Below are 27,813 nucleotides of genomic sequence, written 5' to 3'. Positions count from 1 at the left end.
TAGTTATTCATGACAGTAGAATGCATTTATGCCTTTAATATATTATATGTAGATGGGATATAATTTCTCATGAGTGTACATGTTGTAGAATCACATTGGTCATGCAGTCATATATATATATACATAAAGTAATAATGTCTATTTCATTCTATTATCCTTCATACCCACATCCCCTCCCCACCCCTTCCTTCACATCCCTCTACCTAATCTAAGGTAACTCTATTCTTCTCTAATGCCTCCTGCCTTATTGTGAATTAGCATCCACATATTTGAAAACACATTAGGCTTTTGTTTAGGGGGCCTTTGTTTGGCTTTTTTTGCTTAGCATAATATTCTCCAACTTCATCCATTTACTGGTAAATGCCAAAGTCTCATTCTTCTTTAAAGCTGAGCAATATCCCATACTAAACAAAGGTGAAAACAAACAAACAAAAACACTGGAGTAAAGATAGCCTATTTAGCAAATAGTGCTGGCAAAACTGGAAATCTATATGTAGCAAAATAAAATTAAGCCCCTATTTGTCACCCTGCACAAAATCAGCTCAAAGTGGATTAAAGTCTTAGGCACTAGAACAGAGACCCTGTGCCTAGTAGAAGAAATGTAGGTCCAAATCTTCACCACGCCAGCCTAGGATCTGACTTCCTTAACAAGACCCTTAAAGTGAAAGAAGTAAAATCAAGAATCAATAAATGGGATGGATTTAAATTAAAAAGCTTCTCAGCAAAGGAAACAATCAATCATGTGAGAGTGAGCCCTCAGATTTGGGGGAAAAAAATCTTTATCACATGCACCTCTAATAAATCATTAATCTCTAGGATATATAAAGAACTCAAAAAACTTAACTCCACAAAGAAAAAAAACAATCAACAAATGGGCTTAGGAACTGAATAGACACTTCACAGAAGAAGAAATACAATCTATCAACAAACACATAAAAAGTGTTTTTCCTCACATTATCACAACATCTCTAGCAATTAGAGAAAAACAAATCAAAACTACACCAAGATTTCATCTCACTCCAGCCAGAATGGCAAACATCAAGAATACAGGCAACAATAAATGTTGGCAAGGATATGGGGTAAAAGGCACACTTATACATTGCTGATGGGACTGCAAATTGATAAAACCACTATGGAAAGAAGTATGGAGATTCTTTGGAAAACTTGGAATGGAACCACCATTTGACCCAGCTATCCTGTCCTCAGTTTATACCCAAAGGACTTAAAATCAGCATACTACAGTGATGCAGCCACATCAATGTTTGTAGCAGCTCAATTCACAATACCTAAAATATGGAACCGAATTAGGTGTCCTTCAGTAAATAAATGAATGAAGAAAATGTGGTATATATAGTCAATGAAATATTACTCAGCTTTTTCTCTCTTTTTAAAACTACAATACAAATATTGGAATACGTTTTACCCAAATACTTCAACATGTATCTATTAAAACAAGGAAATTCTCATATAATTATAATATTTTCATCATAACTTGAAAAATAAAAATTTATTAGTATTTAATACCTAGTTCATATTTAAATTTTCCCACTTGTTCCCAAAACATTTTATGACTGATTTGTACAAATGAGGAATAAATCAAAGACCATAGGCTGCATTGTGGTGTGACTCCCAATTAATCCACAAGAATCATTACTTATTCCTTTTGACTTTTCAAAGAGACCTGCCCAATGTCTTGTGAAAATGTCCACTTTCCCATTTTTGTTATTGTTTCTTAGTATTTTAATTAATGCATTCTTTTGTCATCTATATGTCTTTTAAAGTCGAAGTCAGAAATGTGGGCCTATTTAGATGTAGGTTAAGCATGTTTTAGTATGAATATGTCATAGACAATATGGTGTAATTCCCATAGCATCCCAGGAGGAGGCATGTGTGTCTCACTCTTCCTGATAGTTTGTCTGATTATTGTGATAAGGTGATGACAGCTGTTATCTGGTGAGATAATGTAATGTACAGAGCCAGTATATCACCACTGTAATGTACATATATTGGCAGACAACATATGAATTTATATAGGAAAAAAGTTCCATTCACCATTCTAATAATTTGATCCTGAATTGATGGTTCTTACTGGGATCAATTTTAATTTATGTTTGCAGAATTGTGATTTTCTGTTACTACCCATTCTTTCTACATTTATTATTTGGTATTCTTACATAAAAATATTCCATCATCAATTTGAATTTTTTTTTATATAGGGGATTGAACCCTGGGGTGCTCAAACACTAAGCCACATCCTCAAGCCTTTTTCATAGTTTATTTAGAAACAGAATCCCACTGAGTTGCTTAAGGCCTTGCCAAATTGCTGAGGCTCGCTTTGAACTCATAATCCTCCTGCTTCAGCCTCTCAAGCCACTGGGATTAGAGGTATAAAGGTTTAATTCATTCCTTTTTCAAAATTTATTCTAATTTGTTATATATGACAGCAGAATGCATTTAAATTCATATTACACATATATAGCACAATTTTTTTGTATCTCTGGTTACATACAATGTAGAGTCACACCATTTGTGTCTTCATACATGTACTTAGAGTAATGATGTCCATCTCATTCCACTCCCTTTCCTACCCTCATGCCCGCTCCCTTCCCCTCCCTCCCCTTTGCTCTATCTAAAGTTTGTCTATTCCTATAGCAGCACAATTTACAATAGCTAAACCATGGAGCCAACCTAGATGTCCTTCAGTGGCATTTACAGACAATGGAATATTACTCAGCATTAAAAAAGAACAAGATCATGGCATTTTCAGGTAATGGATGGCCTTGGAGAAGATAATGCTAAGTGAAGTCAGCTAATCCACAAAAAACAAATGCCGAATGTTTTCTCTGATATAAGGGGGGTGACTCATAGTGGGGTAGGGAGGGAGAGCTTGGGAGGATTAGATAAATTCTAAATAGGGAAGAAGGTTGGGAGGGAAAGGGAGGGGGAAGGGGATTACAAGGATGGTGGAATGTGATGGTCATCATTATACAAAGTTCATGTATGAAGACTTGAATTGGGTGTCAACATACGTTATATACAAACAGAGATATGAAAAATTATGGTATATATGTGTATTAAGAATTGTAATGCAAAAAAGTACATGTATAATGGCATAAATTAACGTGAACATACTTTATATAGAGAGATAAAAAAATTGTGCTCTATATGTGTAATAAGGATTGTAATACATTTCACTGTTACCGTATATTTTAAAAAAATTAAATCAATAAAAAAATAAAATTTAAAAAATGTTTGTCTATTCCTTCCATGCTTCCTCCATGCTTCCCCATTGTGAATCAGCATCCTTATATCAGACAAAACACTGGGCACTTGGTTTGGCTTACATTACTTAGCATTATATTTTCTAACTCAATCCATTTACCTGGAAATGCCATGATTTTATTCTCTTTTGATACTGAGTGATAATCCATTGTGTATATATACCACATTTTCTTTATCCATTCGTCTGCTGAAGGGCATCTAGGTTGGCTCCACAGTTTAACTATTGTGAATTGTGCTGCTATAAACATTGATGTGGCTGTGTCCCTGTAGTATGCTGTTTTTAAGTCCTTTGGGTTTAGACTGAGGAGATGGATAGCTGGGTCAAGTGGCGGTTCCATTGCCAGTTTTCCAAGGAATCTTCATTCTGCTTTCCATATTAGCTGCACCAATTTGCAGTCCCGCCAGCAATTCATTCTTTTTAATTTCTCTGTCTCAGAAAAAGTATTTGGGGTAATAATCACCTCCAAGCAATTTTTTATTTGGATGTTTACTTTTTTCTAAGTACTATTGTGACCTCACATTTTTTAAATTTTGGGTTATTTTAATTAATTATATTTACTATTTTTTTAAATGCAGGCCAATCCAGACAACAGGTACACATTTTTCAAAATCAGGAGTTTAAATTGGCATTTTCCAGGACAAATTCAGTGTATAGTTTTATTTAATTCTTTTGATTGTATACTCCTCTCTTAAAATGAAAATTTTATTGTATAGTAATAGTGACCATCATTTATTTCTTTTATCCATATCATGCACAAAAAAAGATTTCAAAATAACAAACTATACTATTATTAACAAAAAAACTACTGAATTTGTAGATCTTTTTGTCCTTAGAATGATCTTCAGAAAGTTTTCAGTAAGAATATTATGTTCTAGAGTCATCTGTCCTTTGTGTGGTTATGTTAGATTTTTATATATAGTTTGTATCTTTCCTTTAAAATATTTTAAATTATAGGAATTACTATTTTTGAATGTGTAAAGCATTTACATAATTCAGAAGTCAAATTATATAAAAATATACTCTAGGAAGTCTTCTATTTCTGTTCACGTACCCCTATTTTGGTCCCCTACTTCCATCCCTAAGAAGTATGTATTTTCATTACTTTTTGGTTTACCTTCCTATCGTTTTTTTTTTTTTTTTCCTGAAGATATAGGTATCTGTCTCCCTTCCTTCCTATGCACATGCATGAATATTATAACTTTATTCATATACTTTTACTTTTCCTCCTTTCTCACACCAAAGGTAACATAATATTCACTCTGTATTTATACAAGGCTCATTCTTGAATCACCCAGAGGTTGGTCAGAGATGGAAGGACCCATTAGAAGATTGGGATTTTGTTTTTATGTTAGTTCATTTATGCTGCTATAACAAAAAAATGTCATGGACTGAATAATTTATAAACATAAGTTCTTTCATGTGTATGTGTGTATGTGTGTGCCAGGGATTGAACTCAAGGGTGCTTAGCCACTGAGCTACATCCCCACCCCTTTTTATTTTATTTTTATTTTTTATTTTGAGAGAGGGTCTCATTACGTTGCTTACCCTCACTAGGCTGGTGAGACTTGCTTTGAATCTGCAATCCTCCTGCCTCAGCCTCCCAAACTTCTGGGATTACAGGTGTGCACCACCATGCCTGTCTATAAATTCATTTTTTATAGTTTTAGAGTCTGAGAACTCCAACATCAAGGCTCCAACAGGTCTGGTGTCTGGTAAGGGTTGCTCTCACTTTTTAACATGGCACCTTGCTGTTATATTTTCCATATACTTTTTCCAGAGGGAAGACACGTTGTGACTTTAAATGGAGAAAGGTAAGAGCTGAATACTCATCAGATTCTTTTATGAAGACCTAATCCCATTCATGAGAAAGGGACTCTCAAGTACTAATTACATTGAATAGGCCTCACCTCTTATTACCATCACATGGGCTATTAAGTTTCAATATCTGAATTTTGGAGGGAACACATTCAAACCATAGCAGATTTTAATTAGTCCAAGTCCATGCCAGAGACTATTAGTGCTATAGTTGAATTCTATCCCTGGAAATACCTTTCCACAAAAAAAATGTCATGCTTACCATGAGGTGAAAATCTCCAGTTAAATGTGAGGTCTTCGAATAGAAACATCTAGTCGGTGCATGTAAAAACAAGAAGTGATCAATAGATTTCTGAGCCATCCACCTAGAAATGATGATTGGACTTGTGGTAATGAATCAATTCTCCAAGAGAAAAAAAAAATAGAGAGAAAATAGCAAGTGACTAATTTTGTAGAAAAGTCAGTTCAAACAGGGATGTGCAAGTCCCCGAGGATGTTTCCAGGGGTTGCACAGATATTCTAAGGAAGACATCCAACTGTTATGACTCTTTCCTCAAACTGACCTGTCTGAAGACACTCCATGTCTGCCTTTTACCTTTCCTAATTTCTCTCTTGCAATTATTCTCTCAATTTGCAAAAGGAAGTTATACCTTTCATCCATCCATCCATTTGTCTATTCAACAACTCTTTCATCCCTCTACCCATCCATCCATCATCTACCAACACATACAGAATTCTACTGTGATGTGTAAATAATACATCTATAGGCTCCCAAGCCAAGGGAAAAACTGAGCCTGAAGAACTTCTATAAGAAATATTTTAGTACATGGATCTTACCTCAGCCTAGTGACAAGCCCATATAGGAAGGGCTCCTGCTTCATCCTTTCTTTTTATCTTGAGACAGGATTTTCCTAAGTTGCTGGGGCTGGCTTTGAACTTGCAATCCTCCTGCCTCAGGCTCCCAAGCCACTGAAACTACAGGCATGTGCCACCACACCCAGCATCATTCTTTCTTTCCTTTCCTTTTTTATTTGTTTATTTTTTCCCCTAAGACTCAGAATGGGAAGCAGGTTGATAACAACTGGGACAGGCGGTAACACAGTTTAGTTAGAACATGAAGTCCTATTTTCCCATTAATAGTTTGACAATAAAGGCCACTTGCCAATTTCATTATATAGTAAAAGTTTTCCATAAACAGAAGGTATAGCTCCAAAGCTTGCGCAAAATGCCCTTAAGACACATATTTGCCATATTGGATATTATATCTTTATGACACTTTATTCTTATGAAAAATTTACATATCAACTTAAAAGTGTGTGAGTAGTTCATAACTTTTAAAATTATTTTCTTAGGGAGCCCATGAACCCAAACATCTGAAATCCTGTGAGACAGAAAACAGGAGTAGACGGGAAAAGACCAGAAAAAGTCAGAGGCATGGAGAGAACCAGCAGGGGAGAGGAAGGATGCTGCAGGAGAGAAAGTGCCAGACATTGCAGAGAGACCAAGGAGGATAAGTGCAGGACAGTCTGTGTGGGTGCCGTTCCTGCAGGTGACACGGAATCTGTTTACACCCTTGAACAAGGTGGACACTGATGAGGAGGAAATAAAATACGATCTAGTAAGATCATTGGGGCAAAGCTGTTGCAATTCAAGAAGCTGGGTCATGGAAACCATTTGAAAGCCCAGGATCTGGGGCTGGACAGATGGGGAGGAATTCACCTTCCAGGTAAGGAAGGTAACAGCTCCTCCTCTGAAACCAGCAGGATGAGAAGAGAGCTGTGGCAAAAGCCGGGGAGGAGAGAAGCAGCCCCAGTATTACCTGCAGGTGAGCGTCTTCTGAGTAAAGTACAAAGTGAAGTCACATGCTGCAGTGGGGTGGGTGGAGAGGGAGAAGGGGTGCTGGAAATCAAGAAGAGAGGAGTGGGAGAGGACCATCTTACCATCCTTGCTCATCCCAGCTTTCTTACGGGTTTTTAAAATGTCATTTTATCAATGCTTCCCACCCTTTAAGATTTCTATATTTTTCAGATTTTGTACAGTGAACAAGAAATAAAGACTCCTTGCTTTCTAGAATTAAGGATCAAAAAATATTTAAAAAATCAAGGAATTCCAGGTAAACAATATTATCAGCAAGTTCTCGTGGTACTGTAGGGTAAAGGCAGAGTTGATTGATTTGCTGTAGAGTAACTCCGTGGTTTCTCATTTCCAAGTGGCATATAAAGACTCTGTTAGGGAATAGACTGGTACTTTCAGGAAGTTGGCCCACGGAAGAGTGACGCAGCTGGAAGTCAGCCACACAACCTCATCAGGTTGAGCTGGTCCGGAGTACGGTGGCTTCTAACTGCACAGAAGTCACATCTATAGCAAAGGCCATTACAACTGGGCATGTATGCATGCAAAGATTGGGTGTGAGAAAGGAAAAGAACACCTAGTCATGCAAGGCCAGGAGGGGGCAGCCTTCTCCAGGCTTTCGATGTCAGCTTTTGCTCCTGCAGCACACTGGTATTCTGGTATTTTCCACCATAGGAATAATATAGGTGTCGAACATAAGCAAAGGCGGACACTAGTAAAATGATAAGGACAGATTTGAATCAGTAATAAAGTGCAAGAGGGAGAAGAGTCCAATGTGAACTAAACTCAACTATGATTTGCACAAAGGTGACTGGACATTTTAAAAAGAGAATTGAAGGAGTAGTATGGGCTGAGCAGGGGCTCAGTAGTGTCACGGAAGTGAAAACACATTCCAGAAAGCAGGAAGCCAGTCTGGTCTATGGGAAACAACTGGGTTTGCTACTGGTGCTTATTAAAGCTGGGCTCCTACCCTCCCTCTCTGGGAGGCAGGGGCTCTACCTTTGGGTGTGTCTGGAGCAGTCTAATTCTTTTGGCCTCCTTGAGTTTCTTTGTTTAGTTGGTTGGTTTTGTTTATTTTGGGGAGGGGGGTTGTTTGTTTTTTAAGACAATCACTTTGGGGAGCTAAGATCATTCCAGAGATGTGGCCATGACCTGTTACAAGTTATGTTGGTGTTTGTTCAAGACTTTATAGGCCAATGTTGATTCCCCGCGAAGAAGAAGGCTCAGAAGGACGTGGCTACAGTTTGGTCAAGGAGGGAATTCTTGTCTGTAGGTATCCTAATATTAGTTTTATTGATGAAAGACTAAGTCTGCTTCTCCTCTACCAATAGGACAATTTCATTGTCACTTACGGACAGCAACTTTGCTTTGGAGCTACCTTACCTCCTCAATAGAATTTGGGAGACTAAGGGAGAAATGGCTATCTCTGTCTTGAGGGAACTTTTTGTCTTGTTCCTGTCCTTTAAAACAATGCTCAGGAACAGAAGGATTCACCTGGGCTTCTCCTGCCCTGTGTCCACTTCTTTGCTTCTAGTCAAGATGCCACATTATCCTTTGATAATCCATGTGGTGGCAGGCCAGTGGGGGTGAGCAGCAGCTATTGTCATTCCTTTCTTCCAGGGTGTGGTAGGTGGGGGAGCCTCGCCTAACCCACTGGTGCACCCAGATGTGTGCACACACAGGCTGGTCTGAGAATTGGTTTGGAATCTAACTCAGACCAGTGGTCAATCTCGGGACTTGTGGAGCTGTGGGGAAGGTGAGCACACTTGTTCAAAGGCCTGTTCTACATATATTGAGCCAGCAGCTGCGGGGATCCCCACCTGGAGCAGGCCCAGAGGAAAGGGAACCAGTGAAGGGAAGGACAGACGGAGAGCTGAAGACATTTCTCAAACCCCCAGACTGAACCTCATCATATTTATTTTATTTTGGTTTATTGTGAAATAATTCAGAAATTCAAGATGATGATGCTGTGTGCCCACGTAGCCTCTAGGCAGTTTGAGAAATAAAAGAATATCAATGAAATTAAATTCATAGCACCTTCAGTTACATAAGTGATTGAATTCCCTTTATGGAAGCCAGCTTGAATTTAGGCTCTATCCAAAAGAATCTAAATGGAATTCACTTTTAAGTTCAATGTCCAATAAAGCCTAACCTAAGGATATCATTACTCTAAGTACATGTATGAAGACACGAATGGTGTGAACACACTTTATATACAACCAAAGATGTGAATAATTGTGCTCTGTATGTGTAATATGAATTGTAATGCATTCTGCTATCATATATAACAAATTAGAATAAATTTTTTTAAAAAAATCCTAACCTAAGTCATCCTAAGGGGACAAAAATCAATAAATATTAAATAATAAATAAGTAAAGGCACAGGGTATCGGTAACAGTTTTGGTTGCAAATAATGGATCCTTTTACAGCTGATTTTATACACTATTTAAACATAAGGACAGAACGTCCTTCATGCTTGCCCACCCTTGGCTTGTCCTGATGATGTGCTGTCTGGATCAGCTGAAGACCCCTTTTACCCCATAGACATGTTCTTCCTTGACCTATCCCTAAAGGCCATGCTTAGAAGCAGAAAATACAAAGCTGATGACAACTCTCATCTTGAGTGTCTGTCAGACATTCAGTGTCTGGCCATACTGTGCTCTGCTTTCACACAAGAAACATATGTGCTTCTTGTGGCATATTCCAGACCCGTCCTAATAACACCAGAGCCCCCTGAGGCCTCCGAGCTCTCAGCAAGCTAGGGCTGCCTGTGGCCCCATGACTCAGTGCAGCTTTTCTTCCCCTGAGAGCTGCATCTAAGGCCAGGGATTTCACCATCTCTACACTCATAGTCTGCTCTTGCTCTTCAGTTTCCCAAAGTGATTTGCAGACGCAAACTTAGGCAGTAAAGCTATTTAAAAGAACAAAAAGGTATAAAAGTAAAACTTAGATGATGATTATTCTGGAATTGAGGGCTAATAAATGTCATAGGTGGGACAAATTAAGAATTCCAAAGTAATGGTAATTTTCAATTCCTTTACTTGAAGAGTTGATGCGTCCATATTTACTTTAATATTTTTCTTTGAATTTTTTTTTCATGTACATATGTGTATGTATATACATGTGTTTGGATATAAATATGTACATATACATATATGAAGATGTTTCAGGGTCTGGGGTTGTGGCTCAGTGGTAGAGCGCTCACCTAGCATGTGCAAGGCCCTGGGTTCGATCCTCAGCACCACATAAAAATAAATAAATAAATAAAGGTATTGTGACCAACTACAACTGAAAAAAAAAAAAGATGTTTCATGTACTCTTGCGTATGTACTTATGTCTAACACCAAAAAATTCTATTGTTTCAGTCCAAAATTCACTCTCTCGGGATTATCCTTATTTATTTCATTTGCCAATAAGCAAATTGACACGTTCCATGTGACCAGAAGAGACATCGCTAAGAAGCAGAACAGTGAAAAACATGGTCCCTCTTCTCATGAAGTCAACACTAAGTTCACAAGGGAATGAAAGAATAAGCACAAACTATTCAGGTATTAGTGGGGGCTGCATGCTGTTATGAAATCAGAACAGGTATCAAAGTGAGTGTCAGCGGGTGACAGAAAGTGGCAATGTTTAGGGTTGGGAGTGAGTGTGTGGGAAAGCATGAGTGAAGACGGTGTGGGGTGTGGATAGGGGTGTGGGTGAGCGAGGGTGTGTATAACAACATCTTCCTGCTGGGTTGGTGGAGGAAATAACTCTCTGGGGAGGGGCCACTGAAGAGGAAGCCTGGTCGAGAAGGGTGCTAGGAAGCTGCAGAGAAGAACACCGTGGTAAAGGGAACTCCGGTGCAGACCCTTTGGCAGGGAAATAACGAGGTGTCTTAGGAATCTAGTGGGGGAAGGAAGCTGGGGAAGTCACAACAGGAGGCAGGAGCCAGAGCATAGCTGGTACTCTGTCCTAGGGACTGGGTTTAACTCTAAGACTAGAGGAAGCCACAAATGGGGTCTTGTCCAGGATAACGATGTGATCTGACTCATAACTTGAGAAATATCACTCTGTCAGCTTCAAGGTATGGTACCATAACCAGTGTAAGATAGAACTGTAAATGGTGATTGCGTTCAGGCAAAAGATGGTGTGACTTGGAGGACAGACATGCCCTTGCATATGCAGCAGCCTCTTATCTGAGTGGATAGCCTCTATTTGCAGAGCTCACTGAGCTGGTGGTTGTCCCTACCATTTTCTATAAGAGCAACAAGAGTCCCTAACTCAGCCTCATTTTTAGCATGTCTGTCCCTGTCTGTAAGCTGAACAAAAGACTCTTATTTGGGGGCTTCGTGATCTTAGAGCTGAGCCTGTCTTTTTATATCTCCTTTGTTAACTTACTGAAACTCCCCATATTACATTAGAACCTAGGCAGGAAAGGACTGGGATATAGCTATGTGGCAGAACACGGGCCTAGGGTATGTGAGGCCCTGGTTTTGATGCCCAGAATCATGCAAACAAAATGAAAAAAACAAAACACAGAAGCCGGGCAAGAGCTGTCAAATCTACCAATCCTCCAAAGTCACAGCTAACATCTTTAGTTCAGGTCAAATATTCTAAGCCAGATAAGATTCAAGTATACACCCTTTGAAATAAAGCAGATTTCACTTTGGGACTTCAGGAATTTGGATATACATAGGAGGGCACTGGGCTATAGAAGTAAAAAGCACAGGCTCTGGGCTCAGTTCTCATGGTCCACATTTGAGTTCAAGCTCTGACACTAGCTGTCTGACCTGGGGAGGTAACAGCCTCTCATCTCCAAACCAGTGAACAATACCCATTCCTATGCTTATTGTAGGGATTAAAAACAAAACAAAACAAAACAAATAGCTCTAAAGGGTTTAGAGAGTTGTCTGACACATAACAGAGTGCTCAACAAATGTGAATTATTAGTGCTGTTTGAGCCAGTTTGCAAATTTCTTGTAGTGTATTTTTTTCCGCTGAAATTTGGGCACTTTTCGGATTTTTTTTTTTTTTTTTTTTGCAACACTCAAGTTCCCTTTTGTCGTGAAGAAAACTGAAGTAAAGAGTTGAATAGTTTACTCAAAATGATATGGCACGGAGTAGGAAAATGCTAGTTCACAAAGGCCTGAGTTTTTAGTATTGCCTTTGCTGAGAACTTTTAAATACCTAAGGAACTTTTAAAAATATTAAAGCTCTAGCTACCCTCTCAGAGATATTGCCTTATTTTTTTGTGGCCCAGAACTTAAGCATCAATATTGTTAAAGCTCTTCAAAAGATTTTAATAAGCAACTGGAGTTAAGAATCAGCAGCTCCTTAAAATCCATCTTACAGATTAAAAAATTGAGGTACTCTGTGATTGAACCACTGGCCTCAGATGGTCAATGTCAGCAATGGGGATAGATTCTGAGGACAATACGGAGACAGACTTTAAATTATGATAAATTACTAACAAAAGAAGCATATCACAGTGAGAAACATCTATCTTAATAGAAGAAAGATCAATATGACTTTCGTCTAATTTATTGTTAATATGGCTAATAAGAAAATGGCGGTCTACGTGTCTCAAAATAAAATATAAAGATGACTACAGATATAGATCAATGATAGGTTCAATCACCAGCACCTAAATCAAAAACAAACAAACAAAACAAAATCCCACTGGCTTCCTCTGACTTCTGTGTTTATTTAATTGTGGCTAATGGGTATCGTATTGTTATGTGATGATTTGAAAGTTAAGTCAGGCTGACCCCATTCTGCTCAGACATCTCTCCCTGTGCAGAGTTGGCCCCCCTTCCTTTAAGAGCTCACTCGCATAGAAGCTGACACCCCCACCCACTTGCACCCTGACCATAATGTCTTTAAACTGTAGAGCGGTGCTAGCTTCGTTCCTGAGTAGGTAATTCTGAGAACTTGGTGACACAGTGTGAAATGTGTCTTAAGATTGTACTTACCTCTCTGACTCCCCTTCTTTGTGGTTTTCTGTTTTTAAGCTGCGCCCAACCAGCATTCAGTGTCTTGGGCTGCAGAACTGTGTGCTTTCTGCTCCCTTGGCCTTGGCCAGAATAAATCCTTTATCATTGCTTCAAAAAAAAAAAAAAAAAAAGAAAAGAAAAGAAAATGGCGGTCTATGGAGAAGCAGGATAAGCGGAAGCATCCTGGCTTACCTGGGACCATGAACCATTTATGCCCCATACTAGTGTCCCTACATTCCAGGTGAATATTCAACAATGTTCATCTGAAGATGGATTTGCTTCTAAAGTGTTTTTTGCACAACGGGAGAAAACAGGGCTCTGATTTCCAGGACCCTTGTAGACAGGCCCCTACCCCACTCCCTCTGTGTGTGTTGTGTAGTTTTCTTCACCCTCTGCTACTCCATGTAGGGATAGATAAGGCACCATCTAATTTTGTAAAAGGAGTGGATCAAAAGCAGCTACTGCTTTCTGTCTCTTCAAATTTCATGCTCAGGGTACAAGGGAGAAAACGCAGTGTCTTAAGGTAAAGGGCTTAAGAGTAGTGTTTTCCTCTGATGAGCTGGCCCCCCACCAGGTCAGAAATGGTAATAGTGATTGACAGTGTCTGTGGAAAAAAAGGTCTCTGTGAATCCTGTTGCTTTCAAATCCAGCCTGAACACAGTTTGAAAATTTCAAATCTGACCAGTTGTCTTTAAAATCATTATAGGTTATACTATTCCTCTCAACATTGACTGAATAATTTGGAAGAATCCAACAATGACAAAATTGGAACCCATTATGAATCCCAATTTACATGACTGGCTTCCTTAAATGAACACAAAAATCTGCTGAACTTGTGTAAAAGTTTTCTGAACTGAGAAATTGTGGGCACAATCTGAGGGCTGCTTTAGAATGCCACTTTCCATTCCATTCATATCGAAGTAAAATGGCTCATATTTTTTCATATGCAAAGTTTACTCAAGTTTTTCAATGTTTCTTTTTATCTGATGGAATAAAAGGGGAAACATAGGGGAAGAATAGGGAGTGTCATTCAACTGAAGCTGAAGCAAGCCTCATATCATGCTATCTGAGCTGCAGAGCAATTGGGAAAGACTTATGATGAAACAAGGGATCTAGATGAAAAGGAAGTATATATTAAACCTGAACCCCAGTTCCACATGCTTCTGAATGTGATGACAATCATCCTCATATATACTTCATTTGCAGTTAGTAGATTTTGAAGGAACTCAGGGATCATGACATCCATTGTTGTCCTACGGTTGAAGAAGGTAAGACTCAGGGAAGTTGTAATTCTTGCTCAAGATGTCAATTTTTATAAGATAATATTGTTTTACATCACTATTCTTTTAGGGTATATATGACTGGGGGTGGGGGATTACAGCCCTTCGGTAAATTAAGCTGTGCCAATGAAAGACCAAATTCATGATTTCTGAAAGTAAAACTCTACTGTTTTGACTGGGCTGAAACTCAAGATTTATCAATAAAATAGCTCCTATCTTCTTCATCACTAGCCTCACCAACCTCTGGCTCAGGAAGATCCAGAGGAAGTTAGAACTCTTCTAACTCAAAGTCTGCCTACAACTTAGCAAAGTATTGTTTGACTTAAACTATTTTGCTAAGGAATACAATGATCTAGAAATAAGAAGCACATATAATTGTCTTCATTTTCATGATTATTAAAAGAATTATCTCTTATTACTGATTTCCAATTTATTTTTCTTTAATCAAGATACAATTGACAGCCAGACACAGTAGCTCACACCTGTAATCCCAGTGGCTGGGGAAACAGAGGCAGGAGGGTGATGAGTTCAAAGGCAGCCTCAGTAAAAGTGCGGCAATAAGTAACTCAGACCCTGTCTCTAAATTAAAGTGTAAAAAAATAGGGCTGGAGATGTGGCTCAGTGGTCAAGGGCCTCTGAGTTCAATCCCTGGTACAAAAAAGAAAAAAAAATTGACATAGGGACCACAAATATTCAATGTATAGCTTAATGAAAGGCTACATAGAGTAACTGCCACAAAAGTCAAGGCACAGGATGTCTCCAGCATCTGAGAAAGCTAGCTCATGCACCTGTGGGTCTGTAGCAGCCTCATCTCTTCTACCTCTACCATCATATATCCACAGTCGAAATTTCATGAATGCAACCTTATTTTAGTGGAGTCACACTGTATGCACTCTTTTGTGTATGGCTTCTTTAATTCTAATTATGAGATTCATCCACGATGCTGTGCATATTAGTAGTTTGTTCCTTTTCATTGTTGTTTATTATTCCTTTCTGTGAATTTACTGTACTTTATTCACCCATTTTATTGCTGATGGATGATTGATCAGACCTATTTCTAGGTCTTTGAGGTATGCTAAGTAAAGCTGTTTATAAACAGAAATGACACTTGTTTCTGTTAAGCATATATCTAGGAGTGGAATTCCCAGGTCTTTTATTTTGTTTTTCTTTTGACTTCTTAAGCTCTAGGCCATAATCTAATCTTTCTAAGTTGCCAAGTAAACCAGAATAATATATACCATGTAGGCCTGAGAAACATTCCGGGTGGCAGATCTCATGGCTTAAAGTGGTCCACACCACTTAAGCCACGAGAACACCTTTTGTGGTTCTCTATGCCTCCAGCCATTGGGTTTGTTATCCCTGGTCCATATCCTTAATTTCCTGACAATGTGAGAAAACAACAACAAAAAAAAAAAAAACAGTGTCTTAAAGGGACATCAGAGGACTTCTTTCATGGAGAAAGTATCCTGGTGTAGTGAAGAAGTACTGGCTCAGTGTCTGGGGACTGGGTTTTCCATCCAGCCTAAGTTTCTGTTTTTGGGTGGGAGACTGTGGAGTAAATGGCAGCACCTGCCTGCCTGCCCCTCAGTCAGAAGGTCCGTTTGAATCAGTAATTCCCAGCCTGGCTGCAAATTAAAATGGTCTTGAGGAAACTTTTATTGTTCATTTTTGTTACAAAAATGGTGCATGTTAATGGAAAAAATACCAAATAGTACAAAAGAGTATCAAGTAAGAAGTAAAAATTCCTCCCCTCATAATCTGTTAACTAGACTGATCTCCTGTCCAGAAATTCCTTAGTGTTGCTCTTAACATTTAAAATAAAGATGCCTGGGCCCTACTCCAAACCTAATGAGGTAGAATCTCAAGATCCCAGGAATTTGCAATTTTAAAAACTTTAAGTAATTTTGATAGAGTTTCAGGTTTGAAAATGTATTCCTAAATATATCTGAGATCCCTTTCACTAAAACCTATCCTCCACCCCTCCAAAATGATGTAATATAAGTCTGCCAGCTGCTACCAAGGTTGGTCCTTAGCACAACTAAGAAACAATGGTTTTATTTTGACCTTTTGAAATTCACACCATCTCCTTTCACCTTCAGTTGCTCAATTTTCTCTCATTGTGTACATAGCTCTTCTGCCCCTATAGTGAAAGTATGTTGCTGGAAGGCAGCCATGCATTTCATCAAAACTCTAGCTGCTTTTTTTGATTAATCTCATGAAGCAATCAGTATTGAAGGATTTGCTAGCCACTAAATTTCTTGCTTTGCCAGGTAAACAACTTTAAGCTAAAATGTATTCCCATAATACCCTGAACAAATGACATGGAACTTTAGGGTTCCTTATAGAATATCTAAGAAAATTTTGTCTTCCAAACTTTCAAGTAAAATCCACATATACAAATATTGATCATATCTACCATTTCTAATATTACTCATTTAAATGTCTGAAAAAAGCACAGGATTAAATTAAGTAAATTAATTGACACCAAGGAGTTTCTAGGAATTTAAGTTACAAGTAAAGCGATTGCAATCCTCAATTAGTAGAAGAAGGTTATATTCAATAAATTATCCTGACAAAATTGTACAATAAACAAATAGAGCAATGAACCACTTACAGAAAAAAAAAAAAATTCTAGACATAATTATTGTGATTTAAAAAGGACATATAAAAAGAAAATTAAAATGTACCTTGATAAATTAAAGATTGGGAAGTTAAGAATATACACATTCAAGACACAATACCAATCATAAAAAATAAAATTATACAATAATTTTATATTAATATATGTAGCATTTATTCTATACATTTAAAGAATGACTTAAAAAAAAAAAAAAAAAAAACCTTTAAAAGATTCATGGCAAGCATGGTGGTACACACCTGTAATCCCAGCGACTCAGAAGGCTGAAGCTGGAGGATCACAGGTTGGAATATTGTAGGTTTGAAACTAGCCTCAGCAATTTAGTGAGATCCTCAGCAGCTTAGCAAGATCCTGTTTCAAAAATAAATAAATACAAAGGACTGAGGATTTAACTCGTGGCAAAGCTCTCCTGGGTTCAACCCCCAGTGACCAGAAAAATTAAAATAAAAAAAATTAAAAATATTCCACCAGGCATGTTGGCACATACCTCTAATCCCAGTTTCTCTGGAGGCTGAGGCAGGAGGATTGCAAGTTTGAGGACAGACTCAGCAATTTACCAAGGCTCTAAGCAACTTAGTGAGACCCTGTCTCAAAGTAAAAAATAAAAAGGACTGGGGATGTGGCTCAGTGGTTCAGCATCCCAGGGTACAATCCCCGTTACAAAAAACAAACAAACAAACAATCCTACTTGAAGAAGGTAACAGGCAATCTACCTCCATTTATTTACAGAAAAATTATTATTCACAGAAAAATGAAAGGGATAGGCATGAAGTAATTTTTTTTAAAAAGGGCAACATTTGGATGACATTCAGATGTCCTGACTTCTAGAGCAGATCACATAATTTCATACAAATAGTATTTTTATGACATTACATGCAGATCGAACACATACATGTGTGGGTACATATGTGTATTATTTAGAGAGGTGGCTAATATTACAGTTAATTATCTTGATGAGAAGTATAGAGAACATCGAGTTTATAGGTTCACAATTTCTTAACTTCCTCCATTCTGGGATCTTTGTCTAGAACCCTTGTTTCTATTCTGTAAAACTTGTCTTAGCTCTGGCCTTTCCTGACCAACCTGAGCAGGATAGGATGACTCTTCCTTGCCCCAGCTGTCCCCTATCCATAATCACATCTTTCTTAGCCCTTACCACCTTGATTTGAAATAATCTATGAATATACTGGCCTCTTTTCTTAGGCATTTTGTTTGTTTGTTTGTTGCATTAGGGACTGAACCCAGAGGCACTGCACCATGGAGCCACATCCAGCCCTTTTTATCTTCTGTTTTGAGATAAGGTCTTGCTAAGTTGCTTAAGGCCTCACAAAATTGTTGTGGCTGACCTTGAACTTGAAATCCTCCTGACCTGAACTTGAAATCCTCAGCCTCTTGAACCTCTGGGATTACAGGCATGAGCCAATCTGCCCAGCTTCTCTTACATTTTAATATTACAGGGAGCTTATTCAGTCTCAAAGGAATGTGAGTATGAATATGTTGCTTAAAGCCTCATACAATGTCAGATATATATATATATATATATATATATATATATATATATATATATATATATATATAGGACTGTTCTTCCAATGTCAGATTGGCATTTCAACCACTAAATCCTCTTCTTTCAAACCACCTTATACAAAGTGTATGGTTGAAGAAGTTCCAGTACAATTTAAAAGGCAATATTCCCATTAATTTTTCTAGCTGAACTGTTTAATTAATCTGTAATCTATCTAATTCAGCATTTCCTATTTTTGTGTAGCAGGGAGTCAGGCTGTGAGAGATAGCATTAAGTAAAGATTCTATGTGGGAAACATACTACGCAGTCTAGCAGGGTAGCAAGCAGAGAGGTTTAGCACAAAGGTGCTGGAGGCAAACTGCTGGCATAGGAGTGTAACTATTTTACCTCACTTCAGTTTGCTTCCATTTTCCTCCAAAATGGGACTAATAGAGGTGTTTCTCCCATAGGGCTGTTATCAGGATTTCATGAGCAATCCGCTGAAGGTTTAGTCTTGGTAGAACACTTGTTAAGTGTTAAAAAAAAAACTTACTGATTACTGTTATTTCAGCAAAATTAACTAGTTCTCTTACTTGGCTTGGCTTGGCTTGCTTCCTATAGGACTGCTGAGGGTCTTTCATGTTCTGATGAGCCCGTGAATATCCACAGAAGCCGTATTTCACAAGTCTACTCTGTAGGAGACCACTAGCATGTCCTAAAGTAGTGTGCCTCAGAATATAGTTTGCAAATTTCTCTTGTAATAAATTTAAAGGGATTGTATAGTTCAGGGATATTCCTGAACTAAAACTAAGACAGTAATTTGACAGGCATAAGTTTTGGGCATTGGAATATCATATTTGAAATGAGGATTGTTCTAGAAATCATATAAAGAAATAAAAAAACTAAGACTTATGTTGTATTACATTTAAAATCTTTTTTAAAAATGAAATACAAATGAAACAATGTCAATTGAGAATTGCAAATATTGCTCAAAAACAAGAGGCTTTATGGATCCTTTCCTGATTACTTGAAAAATTATTGCCTGTTAAAGATGAAGGACCAGACTTCCTTATTAAAAAATGTGTGCTGTTTATCTTAATTTTGGCATACCTGATAAGAACTTCCTCTAGAGCCAGGAAACTTTGCAAGTATTAAATATTCTGAAAGGAGGAGGTGAAGGAGGAAGTAACTGACCCAAGAGAAAAAGAGGAACAGGTTCTAAACCAGAAGCACATTTGAAGCTCAGCCAGAACAAGGGAGAGCCTAGCACACCAATCCTGAGGTAAGAAAGAACCTGTCTAAGGTGTTTGGATAGTGAAAAATGATAAGAAACAGGTTCACTTTAAACCGAGCAATGACTTTTTTTTTTATTTTATCCAATACTGTTTTTAGAAAAAAAAAAAAAAAAAAAAAGCTTCAGGTGGCCATAGGGGGAAACAAGATTACCTGCTGGGAGTGATGCTGATGTTTCTTTACATGCATATATGCTCATAGATCTGTGCCTAGAGTGTTTTTCTGTGTTTGCCTTGCTTCCCAATAGAGGGGCAGTATCTGGCTCATTAAATTCCAGTTTATCAACAATTTGTGACTTTTAAGACAAATGGATAATTATTAGGTAATCTGTTGAAACTGCTTTCCAAAATGAAAAGTCTTCTTTGAGCAGGATAAAATTAAAGGGATGTGGATGTTGTTATATTTGAAAGGCTCTTGTTTGAAACATGTTTATCATTATAGGTCTGGGTGTATGTCTCACTGAATTTTCCCCTATGAAGTTATTTTGAAGAAAGGGAAAAGCTCCCCGCTCCCTGTAAAAAATCTCCTTGCCTTTATCTCAATGAACACCTTGATATTAGGAATGTACTGGAATGTCTGCTCTGCATAGAACAGCACAGATGATAAAAATAAATCTCTTCTTTGAGATCGAAAGGTCAATTTATTACCTTATCTTTGGCTGCCAGCAGGACATTAGTTTTCTATCCCAACCCCTGACTCTATTTCTGTGGTAGGCCTGTACCTCTTTAAACGCTTGTTAATTCTGATCAATATTTGAAATTTGTTTTGTAAATTTATGTTAAATAGTCTGGCAAATAATTGCTTAAATAAATAATCATTTAAACCACAGAATATCTTAAGATAAGTTCTCATCAGTTTTGCAAAGGAAAAGGGATCCTAATGGTAAAAGACATTTCACAAACTTTTACCCTGAACACAAACCTCGTTTCGGGCATCATAAAGGAGGAATCCTTACATGGTGATCATGTATTCTTAATCCCAATGTACTCCCCAGAATTTCAAGGATATCAAAAGGTATCCAGGGGTGGGGTTATGGCTCAGTGATAGAGCACTTGCATGAGGCACTGGGTTCAATCCCCAGCAGCACATAAAATAAAATATAATAAAGGTATTGTGTCCATGAACAACTATTTTTAAAAAATAAAGGTGTCTAGACCTGGGATTTTGATGCAGTATTTTATTAAATAAATTTTATATATTAATTATGTGTCATATTCAATTTGGTTATAGGAAATATCATATGGACGGTTTGCACATTGGTATATTCTAATCTGGAAATCAGAGCTAATCAAGAACTAATCAAGCTATACAAAAACAGTGATCAATGCAATTGATAACCATTTACATATATTTGCTAAGTGTAATATTTGGAAGAAAATTTTATTTGACTCCTGATTCAGTCACTACTTAGTTTTTAATGAAATTGCTTAACATTTTTAATCATTTGTTTTATGATATGTAAAATGAGGATAACAATAGTAACCACTTCAAATGGCAGTTGTAGAATTAAGTGATATAGTCTATATAAAATTATTTACAGGCTGATTCAAAATATGCTAGTAATTAAATATGAGTGATTAGGAGATTCAATAAATTATGATAAATACCCCAACAAGGACTGTTAGAAATATTATGTGCAACTATTTCTACGTCTAGTCTGAAAATATATAGTAATAATATTTTCTTGATAAAATCATAATAGAATATTCAGCCTAGCTGAATGCTTCCTGTTTCTCTTCTTTGATATTTTAAAGCATCAGCAGAAAAAATTCTATATTTATCTTACTTGAATGAAAGTAACTCATTGAAAGATGTAAGAAAATTGATGATAAGATGGTTTGCAAAAGCTGGGTGCAGTGTCATAGGCCTGTAAGCCTAGAGGCTGAGGCAGGAGGATCACAAGTTTGAAGTCAGCCTCAGAAATTTAGCAAGACCCTATTTCAAAATAAAATAAATAAATACATTTTAAAAGGGCTAGGACATAGCTCAATTGTAGCATACTTGTTTAACATGTATAAGTTCCTAAGTTTGATTCCCCATACTACAAAATAAAAGGTTTTACTTCAAAGATCTCTTTTCATATTTAAGTATAAACTATATACCTTTTAGAAGACATATCTTGAGTCTTAAGCAATTAACCAACTAGATCCTGAATTTTCTAGTCATTTTTCATATTTAATTCTTCATTCATTAAATAGATTGAGCCAGATATGGTGGAGCACACCTGTAATCCCAGCAATTTGGGAGGCTGAGGCAGGAGGATAGCAAGTTCAAGACCAGGCTCAGCAACATAGCAAGAACCTGAGCAATTTAATGAGACCCTGTCTCAAAATAAAAAAGGGCTAGGGATATGGCTCTATGGTTAAGCACCCCCTGGATCCAATCCCCAGTACTCAAAATAAAAATAAATAAAATAAATAATAAAATAAAAAGGGCTGGGTAATTAGCACAGTGGTAAAGCACCCCCTGGGTTCAATTCCCAGTTCCATAAAAAATTAAAATAAATAAATAAATAGATTCAATGCTGTGTGTGTGTGTGTGCGCGCGCGCACACTTTGTGTTATGTGTCTTATGAGCTATTGTATAAGTATAAAAAATCAATAAAAGATTAAAAATAATTTTAAACATCATCAATAATAAATTTACTGAATGAAAGAGAAAAAAAAATGAGCTGATCCCTACTCACCCTTAATGAAGTAGAAAGACACATAATTGTCTGTCATTTAGGTTATCTTGTTTCAACAGATTATTGACTCCTTAATGTGGGATCTCAGTGGAAAGACTGAATCAGGAAAGACAACCCCTGCCCACTTGAAAGAGGGATGAGCAGGCTTCGTAGAGAAGGTAGAGGTGATGGGAACGATCACACACATCCTCTTGTCCCGTTATCCTACCGCAGGTGAAACGTTGTCTTTCACTTGAAAGTCATTATCTTGATCATTAAAAATCATGTTGAAGTCTGGGTGGTTAAGCCACTCAGATTTGGGCAAGGATGGGTTCTTCAAACCTTCTCTCCCTCAACGACAGCTACTGGTATAGTGTATATTGCAACCAGGAACACACTACATGCTGGTCGTAATGTATTGGTAGATGTGATAGAGTTTTGATTATGCTACATGCTAACTATGCAATTAATGCATTTTTTTAAAATTTACAACAGGTTTCTGGATGGCAGATAATATAACCTTTGTTTACTTGAGTTTTCTACTGTGCTGTTATCTTCCACTCACTTCTGCTTCATTTTGTGATCCACTGATAGAAAAGAAAGTGGAGTGGATTAAAATCCCCCCTGATACAGTCCAATTGTATATTAATGACTGTAATGTGAACAGCATCCAATACACAGAAAGCCATCTTTCAAAACTAAGTCTACTCAATATCACCTCTAGGTGCATCAGGACTCTGCCAGATAATGTTCTCTCGGATCTGGAAAAAAAATGCCGAAGAAAGCTTCCAATCTCATTTTTGAACAGTACTAGTCTATACAGAATTACATCTGTCTGTACCTGTGAGTTTATTACTGACAACCCCAAGCCCCTGAACAACACTGTTTGTGCAGAAATGTTGAAAAGCTGTGGAAACACATCGGTGGCCATTTCTGTAGGCATTTCCCTTTTAGTACTCTTGGTGGTCTGTGGGATTGGGTGTGTTTGGCACTGGAAACACCGAAACAACACCAGATTTACCTTACCGAGGTTTTTGCAAAGGAGAAACAGCAGGAAAAAAGACTTAGCAAAAACGTTCTGCTTGAGTCCTCACATTGTTGGCTCTAGGCCTAAAATCTCAGCTGAAACCCAAAGCCACAGACCGTCTGTCAGGGGAACTAGGATGCAGGCCAACTACGAAAATGTGGAAATGGGGCCTCCCAAAGCTAACAAAGAAACTGACAAGGGACTCTACGAAAACACTCAGCAGATCAATTTCAGAGAGCACATGTATGGAAGTGAGACATCCTGTGACTACTATAACTTCCAGAAACCTGTTGCCTCTGAAGCTCAAGATGAGGATATCTACATTCTTCCTGACTCCTATTAGCTTTTCAAAACTACTGAGTTTCATTGTTGGAGGATAAAGTATGCACGGGGACTTTGATGGTGCTGATGCGCTAATTGACCAAGTTCTTCTCATGAAATTCAGTGTCCACCCCATGGATCCTGTCTATGTGCATGATTGTAGGTTCACTCTAAATAACCTCTCTTCCCTCTTCTCCTGGGATTAAATCTCTACCATGTATATTGATTTTTCCTTCTAAATATTATCTGTTGTGTCTTTGCTTTGTTTCTACTTCCACTATCTTTTTCTGATTTAGGATTATTTTCACGGTCTCCTCCTGGGTCTTCCTGTCTCTACCCACTCAATCAATTGCACATGATGCTGCCAGATTTATCTACAGAAAATATTCCCACTGGCCGCATTATACCTTCGCTGAAAACCTCTTAATGCTGCTCTTTAAAAAAGACATAATGCTCATAATTCTAACTCCTGCATTCATAATTTTTTATGAAAAGTTTGTTCCCACTTACTTTTCCAACAACATCTCCTACTAACCCTAATTTTTCTGCATCCATCAGAATCATCTCAAAATCTGGCAAACTCATCTCCTCCATGGCTCTCTCTAGCCTGCCTCAGATTAGAACTTCTTCCACAAGTCTTCTGAGTAATCCCAAAGCTACATTTACCTTTTTATTTTCTAACATCCTATAGGTTTTGCTTCCTGCTCTATTCTTTTGGTATTAAAACATGAATATGAATGGTGAATGTGGTATTTTAGTACTTAAAGTCATATGAGAATATCTCAAATTCCCACTCAATAGAAGGGAACTGCTTCATGTTCGTATTTTAGTCCCATGATCATTATATGAGGCCCTAATTATTTGTTCACTTGACAAGAATTGAATTGTACATTTTGCCAAGTAGTTTTGAAAAGAACCTAATAAATCTATTCATCATTCATCTATCGAAGGAATATTCATTGAGTATCTTCTGTCTCCCTTTTATTGTACTATGCACATGAGGATGGAGATGAGAGGTTGTTACAATGGTAAAAAGATGTGAATCTTGCACACTACTGTCTAGTAGGAAATAAAAAACAATGAACAAATGACTACATTCATTATGATGCTATTATATCTTGTTTCTAAGTCTAAGCTTTCATATGCTGCCCTGAATTGCTTGACCTGGGACTCTGCAAACTACATTTATCTTTTGCCAGATGTATCCATATTAGGCTCTGCTGATGGGAGGAGTGTGACAAGAAAGACTGGAAGCAATAGGAAGCAAGAGGAACTTGAACTTCTGGTCCCCCTTGTCATTATACCAGTTGCTGTTACACCAGCATCACCAGTTGCTTACAGTTTCTAGTTTCTTCTAATATTTTAGAACCAGCTTCAATGCACCCTGCTGGAGGTATAGCACCAGCTGGTCAGCAGCCTGCCTTAGAGTCAGAGAACTAGCTCTCAGGCCTCCTGCAGGCTCCAGAGGTACCAGCAGGAGACAAGTGACATCTCAGTCTATTCTGAAAATGCCCAGTCCTGAGGGTGGTAATAACTTCTTTCGGCAGTTGCTAACTCTGCGGTACCTCAGTGTCCCCTTTTTGTTTATTTCACAAGTCCAGTACCTGTTTTGCAAAATCTCTCTGAATTCTGTTAGAAAAAAACTGGTAAGTTTTCTCTTTCTCCAAGTAAACCCTGAATGATAGTAGGTGCTTTGAATGAAAGAGGCATCCTATTATAGAGAGCAATGGAGTAGAATAGAGAAAAGGATTTAAATTTTAATCAGGTGGTCAAAGGAAGCCTGTTAGGAAACACTTAAGGTGAGACTTAAGGGTGAAAAGAAGCTATCCATCTCCACAGAGGTAAGTACGTGAGCAACATGTAGTAAAAAGAGCTTGGGGCGTGGAAAAATCTCTGGTGCTCTAGGACTTATGGAAAGCCATTGTGACTGCAGCTCTCTGGGGGAGGGTTGGAGCGGCACCTGATGGGTTAAAGGAATGAACAGCTTACCACGTGACTTTCTGTAAGTCTTGGCACACAGCGGGTGTAGATTTTGTCATAGGTGTCTTGATTTGGGGTTCAACTCTATAATAGGGGCAACTGGAGTACTAAAGGGCTTTAAGCATAGCAATGGCATGAAAGCATTTGAATTTTTGAAGAGCTACTGGGCTGAGGAAGAACTGCAAAGGCAAAGTGAATGTGGGTGGGATTGTTAAGGAGCTTTTAGATTTCGCTTAGAAAGGAGCATCTAGCTGCAGGGCAAATGAAGACATTGACAGTATTGCCTGCCCTCTTCTTCAGAGGAACCTCTGATCCCTAAGAATAATGGTTGATACTATGAAATATATGACTTACTGACACTTATCCATCATAGTTAATTATCTAAAATGTCTAATGACAAAATTTCAACAAACAGATTTAATTGAATTTTATTTACCATTAATTAATCTGGCAATATCCCATCTAAAAATTTAGACAAGCACTCACCTGGCATGGCATAGCTGTCCATTTTCATGAAGTAATTTGAGCAGAAATGAGGAAGAACCACGATAGGAAAAGGATTGGTTCACACCAGGATTCTTCAGGTTTCTTTCCATGGAAGGGTTAATGCAGAGGGGACTTTCACCTCATGCTGCCCAACAACTGCCTCTTTGGGGCTTTGGTTATCATGCCTCTCCAGATGTCTCAGAAGCCCAGATGAACATCTTAGTTTCAGCTCTGTGATGTGGAACTTTACCAGTTTTATGTTTTTAAACTGGTAAAGTTTTAAAGAAAACTGTACCAGTTTTCTGGGGCCTAGGGCAGGAGCCATGTCCAAATCTATGACCTCCCATAATTTTATTTGACAATGGGATGAGTGGTTTATCTTTGAGTATTCTCTTTGACCAGAAGAGATGATAAAAATCTGTGTAAAAGAAGTACTTGCTCAATGATCCTTTGCCTAGTTTTTAACCTTGACTTGCTTTAAAAATTAATTGTAAGTTCTTTATCAAATGAAAACCTCTCCACTAGCAGTCCTTGACGTAGGGGCAGGACAAGGGAAAAAGAGGAAATTGTCATTAAGTGTTCACATGCCTTCCTTCATTCCTTCTCCTCTTTCCTATTTCCTCTTTCTCTCTCATGTCTCCTCCCACCAGTTCTCCTCTTCCTCCCATCTATCTTCCTCTGCCTCTTTCACTCCTTTTCAACTCTCTGTCACCTATTAGCGTCCTTAATTACATTTCTCCACCTTAAAATCTTGAAAGTTGAATTTTTCCATTACAGATAAAGTTTATTAAAGACTGTCTATATCTCCTGAGGACAGCAGTTTGTAGTTGTCTCATAATGTTCGTAAAAGTAGCCAGATGTGCCACAATTAAAAAAGGAAGGATGCTGGGGTTGGGAAAGGAAACAGCAGCATCAAATCTACCCAGTGTGATTTTGCTATGTGCTCACAGAAATGTAGGTGTGCTCACATCCTGTGACTTACGGCTAGTATCTGTTAGAGTCTGTGGCCAATGTCCCGTGACAGTAAGTACATGGCTTCTTGACCTTACTTTCAGCCTGCTCTTGAAATTTTACTGCAGTCTGCCTTCGGCCTCACTTCCCAGATGATTATTGATCTGTACAGCAAATGGAACTGTGCTTATTCCACAGAAAGCTTTGTTTTCAAACGTCCCAGTTACTGCTCAAGCCAGGTAGAATGAGCGCAGGGATGAAGAGCACTCAGGCAGTGGGAAGGTTGAGACATTGGGCTCCTTGGAAGAGACATAAAAGAAAGAAATCTAAAAGGAGAATATGATGCCTGCACACAGATTATTGTGGACTGTGTTATGTTTGTGTCTCTTTGAAATAGTTATGCTAATACCGTAGGTCCAATATCATGGTACTTGGTGAGGGATACTTAGGTTTAAATGAGATCATGAGAATGGGCTCCTCCGGATGGAATTAGTGTTCTTATAAGAAGAGAACATTTTAGATGTGCTCTCTCTCTCCCCCCCCCCTTCACCATGTGAAGATATGAGTGCGAGTCAGCAAGCCAGGAAGAGGGCTTAGAACCAAGTCTACCAACACCTTGATCTTGAAATTCTTAGCTTACCAAACTGTGAGAAATAAATGCTTGCTTTAACCATCTGTTCTATAGGATTTTGTTATAGCAGAATGAAAAGTTACATCTATTTATTTATTTTTTGGTACCAGGG

The 27,813-nt window shown here is 38.0% G+C and overlaps 1 protein-coding gene across 3 annotated transcripts; it reads left to right on the top strand.

Annotated features, from left to right (window-relative positions):
* Positions 1–14,101: 14,101 nt before the first annotated feature.
* Gapt (GRB2 binding adaptor protein, transmembrane) lies at positions 14,102–24,597 on the top strand. 3 transcript variants are annotated; one of them, XM_027938131.2, is made up of 2 exons: positions 14,102–14,193; positions 23,030–24,597. In XM_027938131.2, exon 2 carries the CDS (start codon positions 23,202–23,204, stop codon positions 23,673–23,675), a length of 474 nt encoding a protein of 157 aa, XP_027793932.1. In that variant the 5' UTR covers positions 14,102–14,193; positions 23,030–23,201; the 3' UTR covers positions 23,676–24,597. The 3 variants fall into 3 exon arrangements, with proteins under 3 accessions (XP_027793932.1, XP_027793930.1, XP_027793931.1); XM_027938129.2 differs by having other exon boundaries at positions 22,801–24,597; XM_027938130.3 differs by lacking the exon at positions 14,102–14,193 and adding an exon at positions 19,498–19,629 and having other exon boundaries at positions 22,801–24,597.
* The last annotated feature ends 3,216 nt before the right edge of the window (positions 24,598–27,813 follow it).

Source organism: Marmota flaviventris, chromosome 5, assembly GCF_047511675.1.
Source record: "Marmota flaviventris isolate mMarFla1 chromosome 5, mMarFla1.hap1, whole genome shotgun sequence".
NCBI lineage: Eukaryota > Metazoa > Chordata > Mammalia > Rodentia > Sciuridae > Marmota > Marmota flaviventris.
This window is presented reverse-complemented; position numbering and strand designations above follow the sequence as displayed.

What these genes read in the sequence shown, in the direction of transcription:
- Gapt (XM_027938129.2), top strand. Translation starts at nt 22,809, where the DNA reads ATGGCAGATAATATAACCTTTGTTTACTTGAGTTTTCTACTGTGCTGT.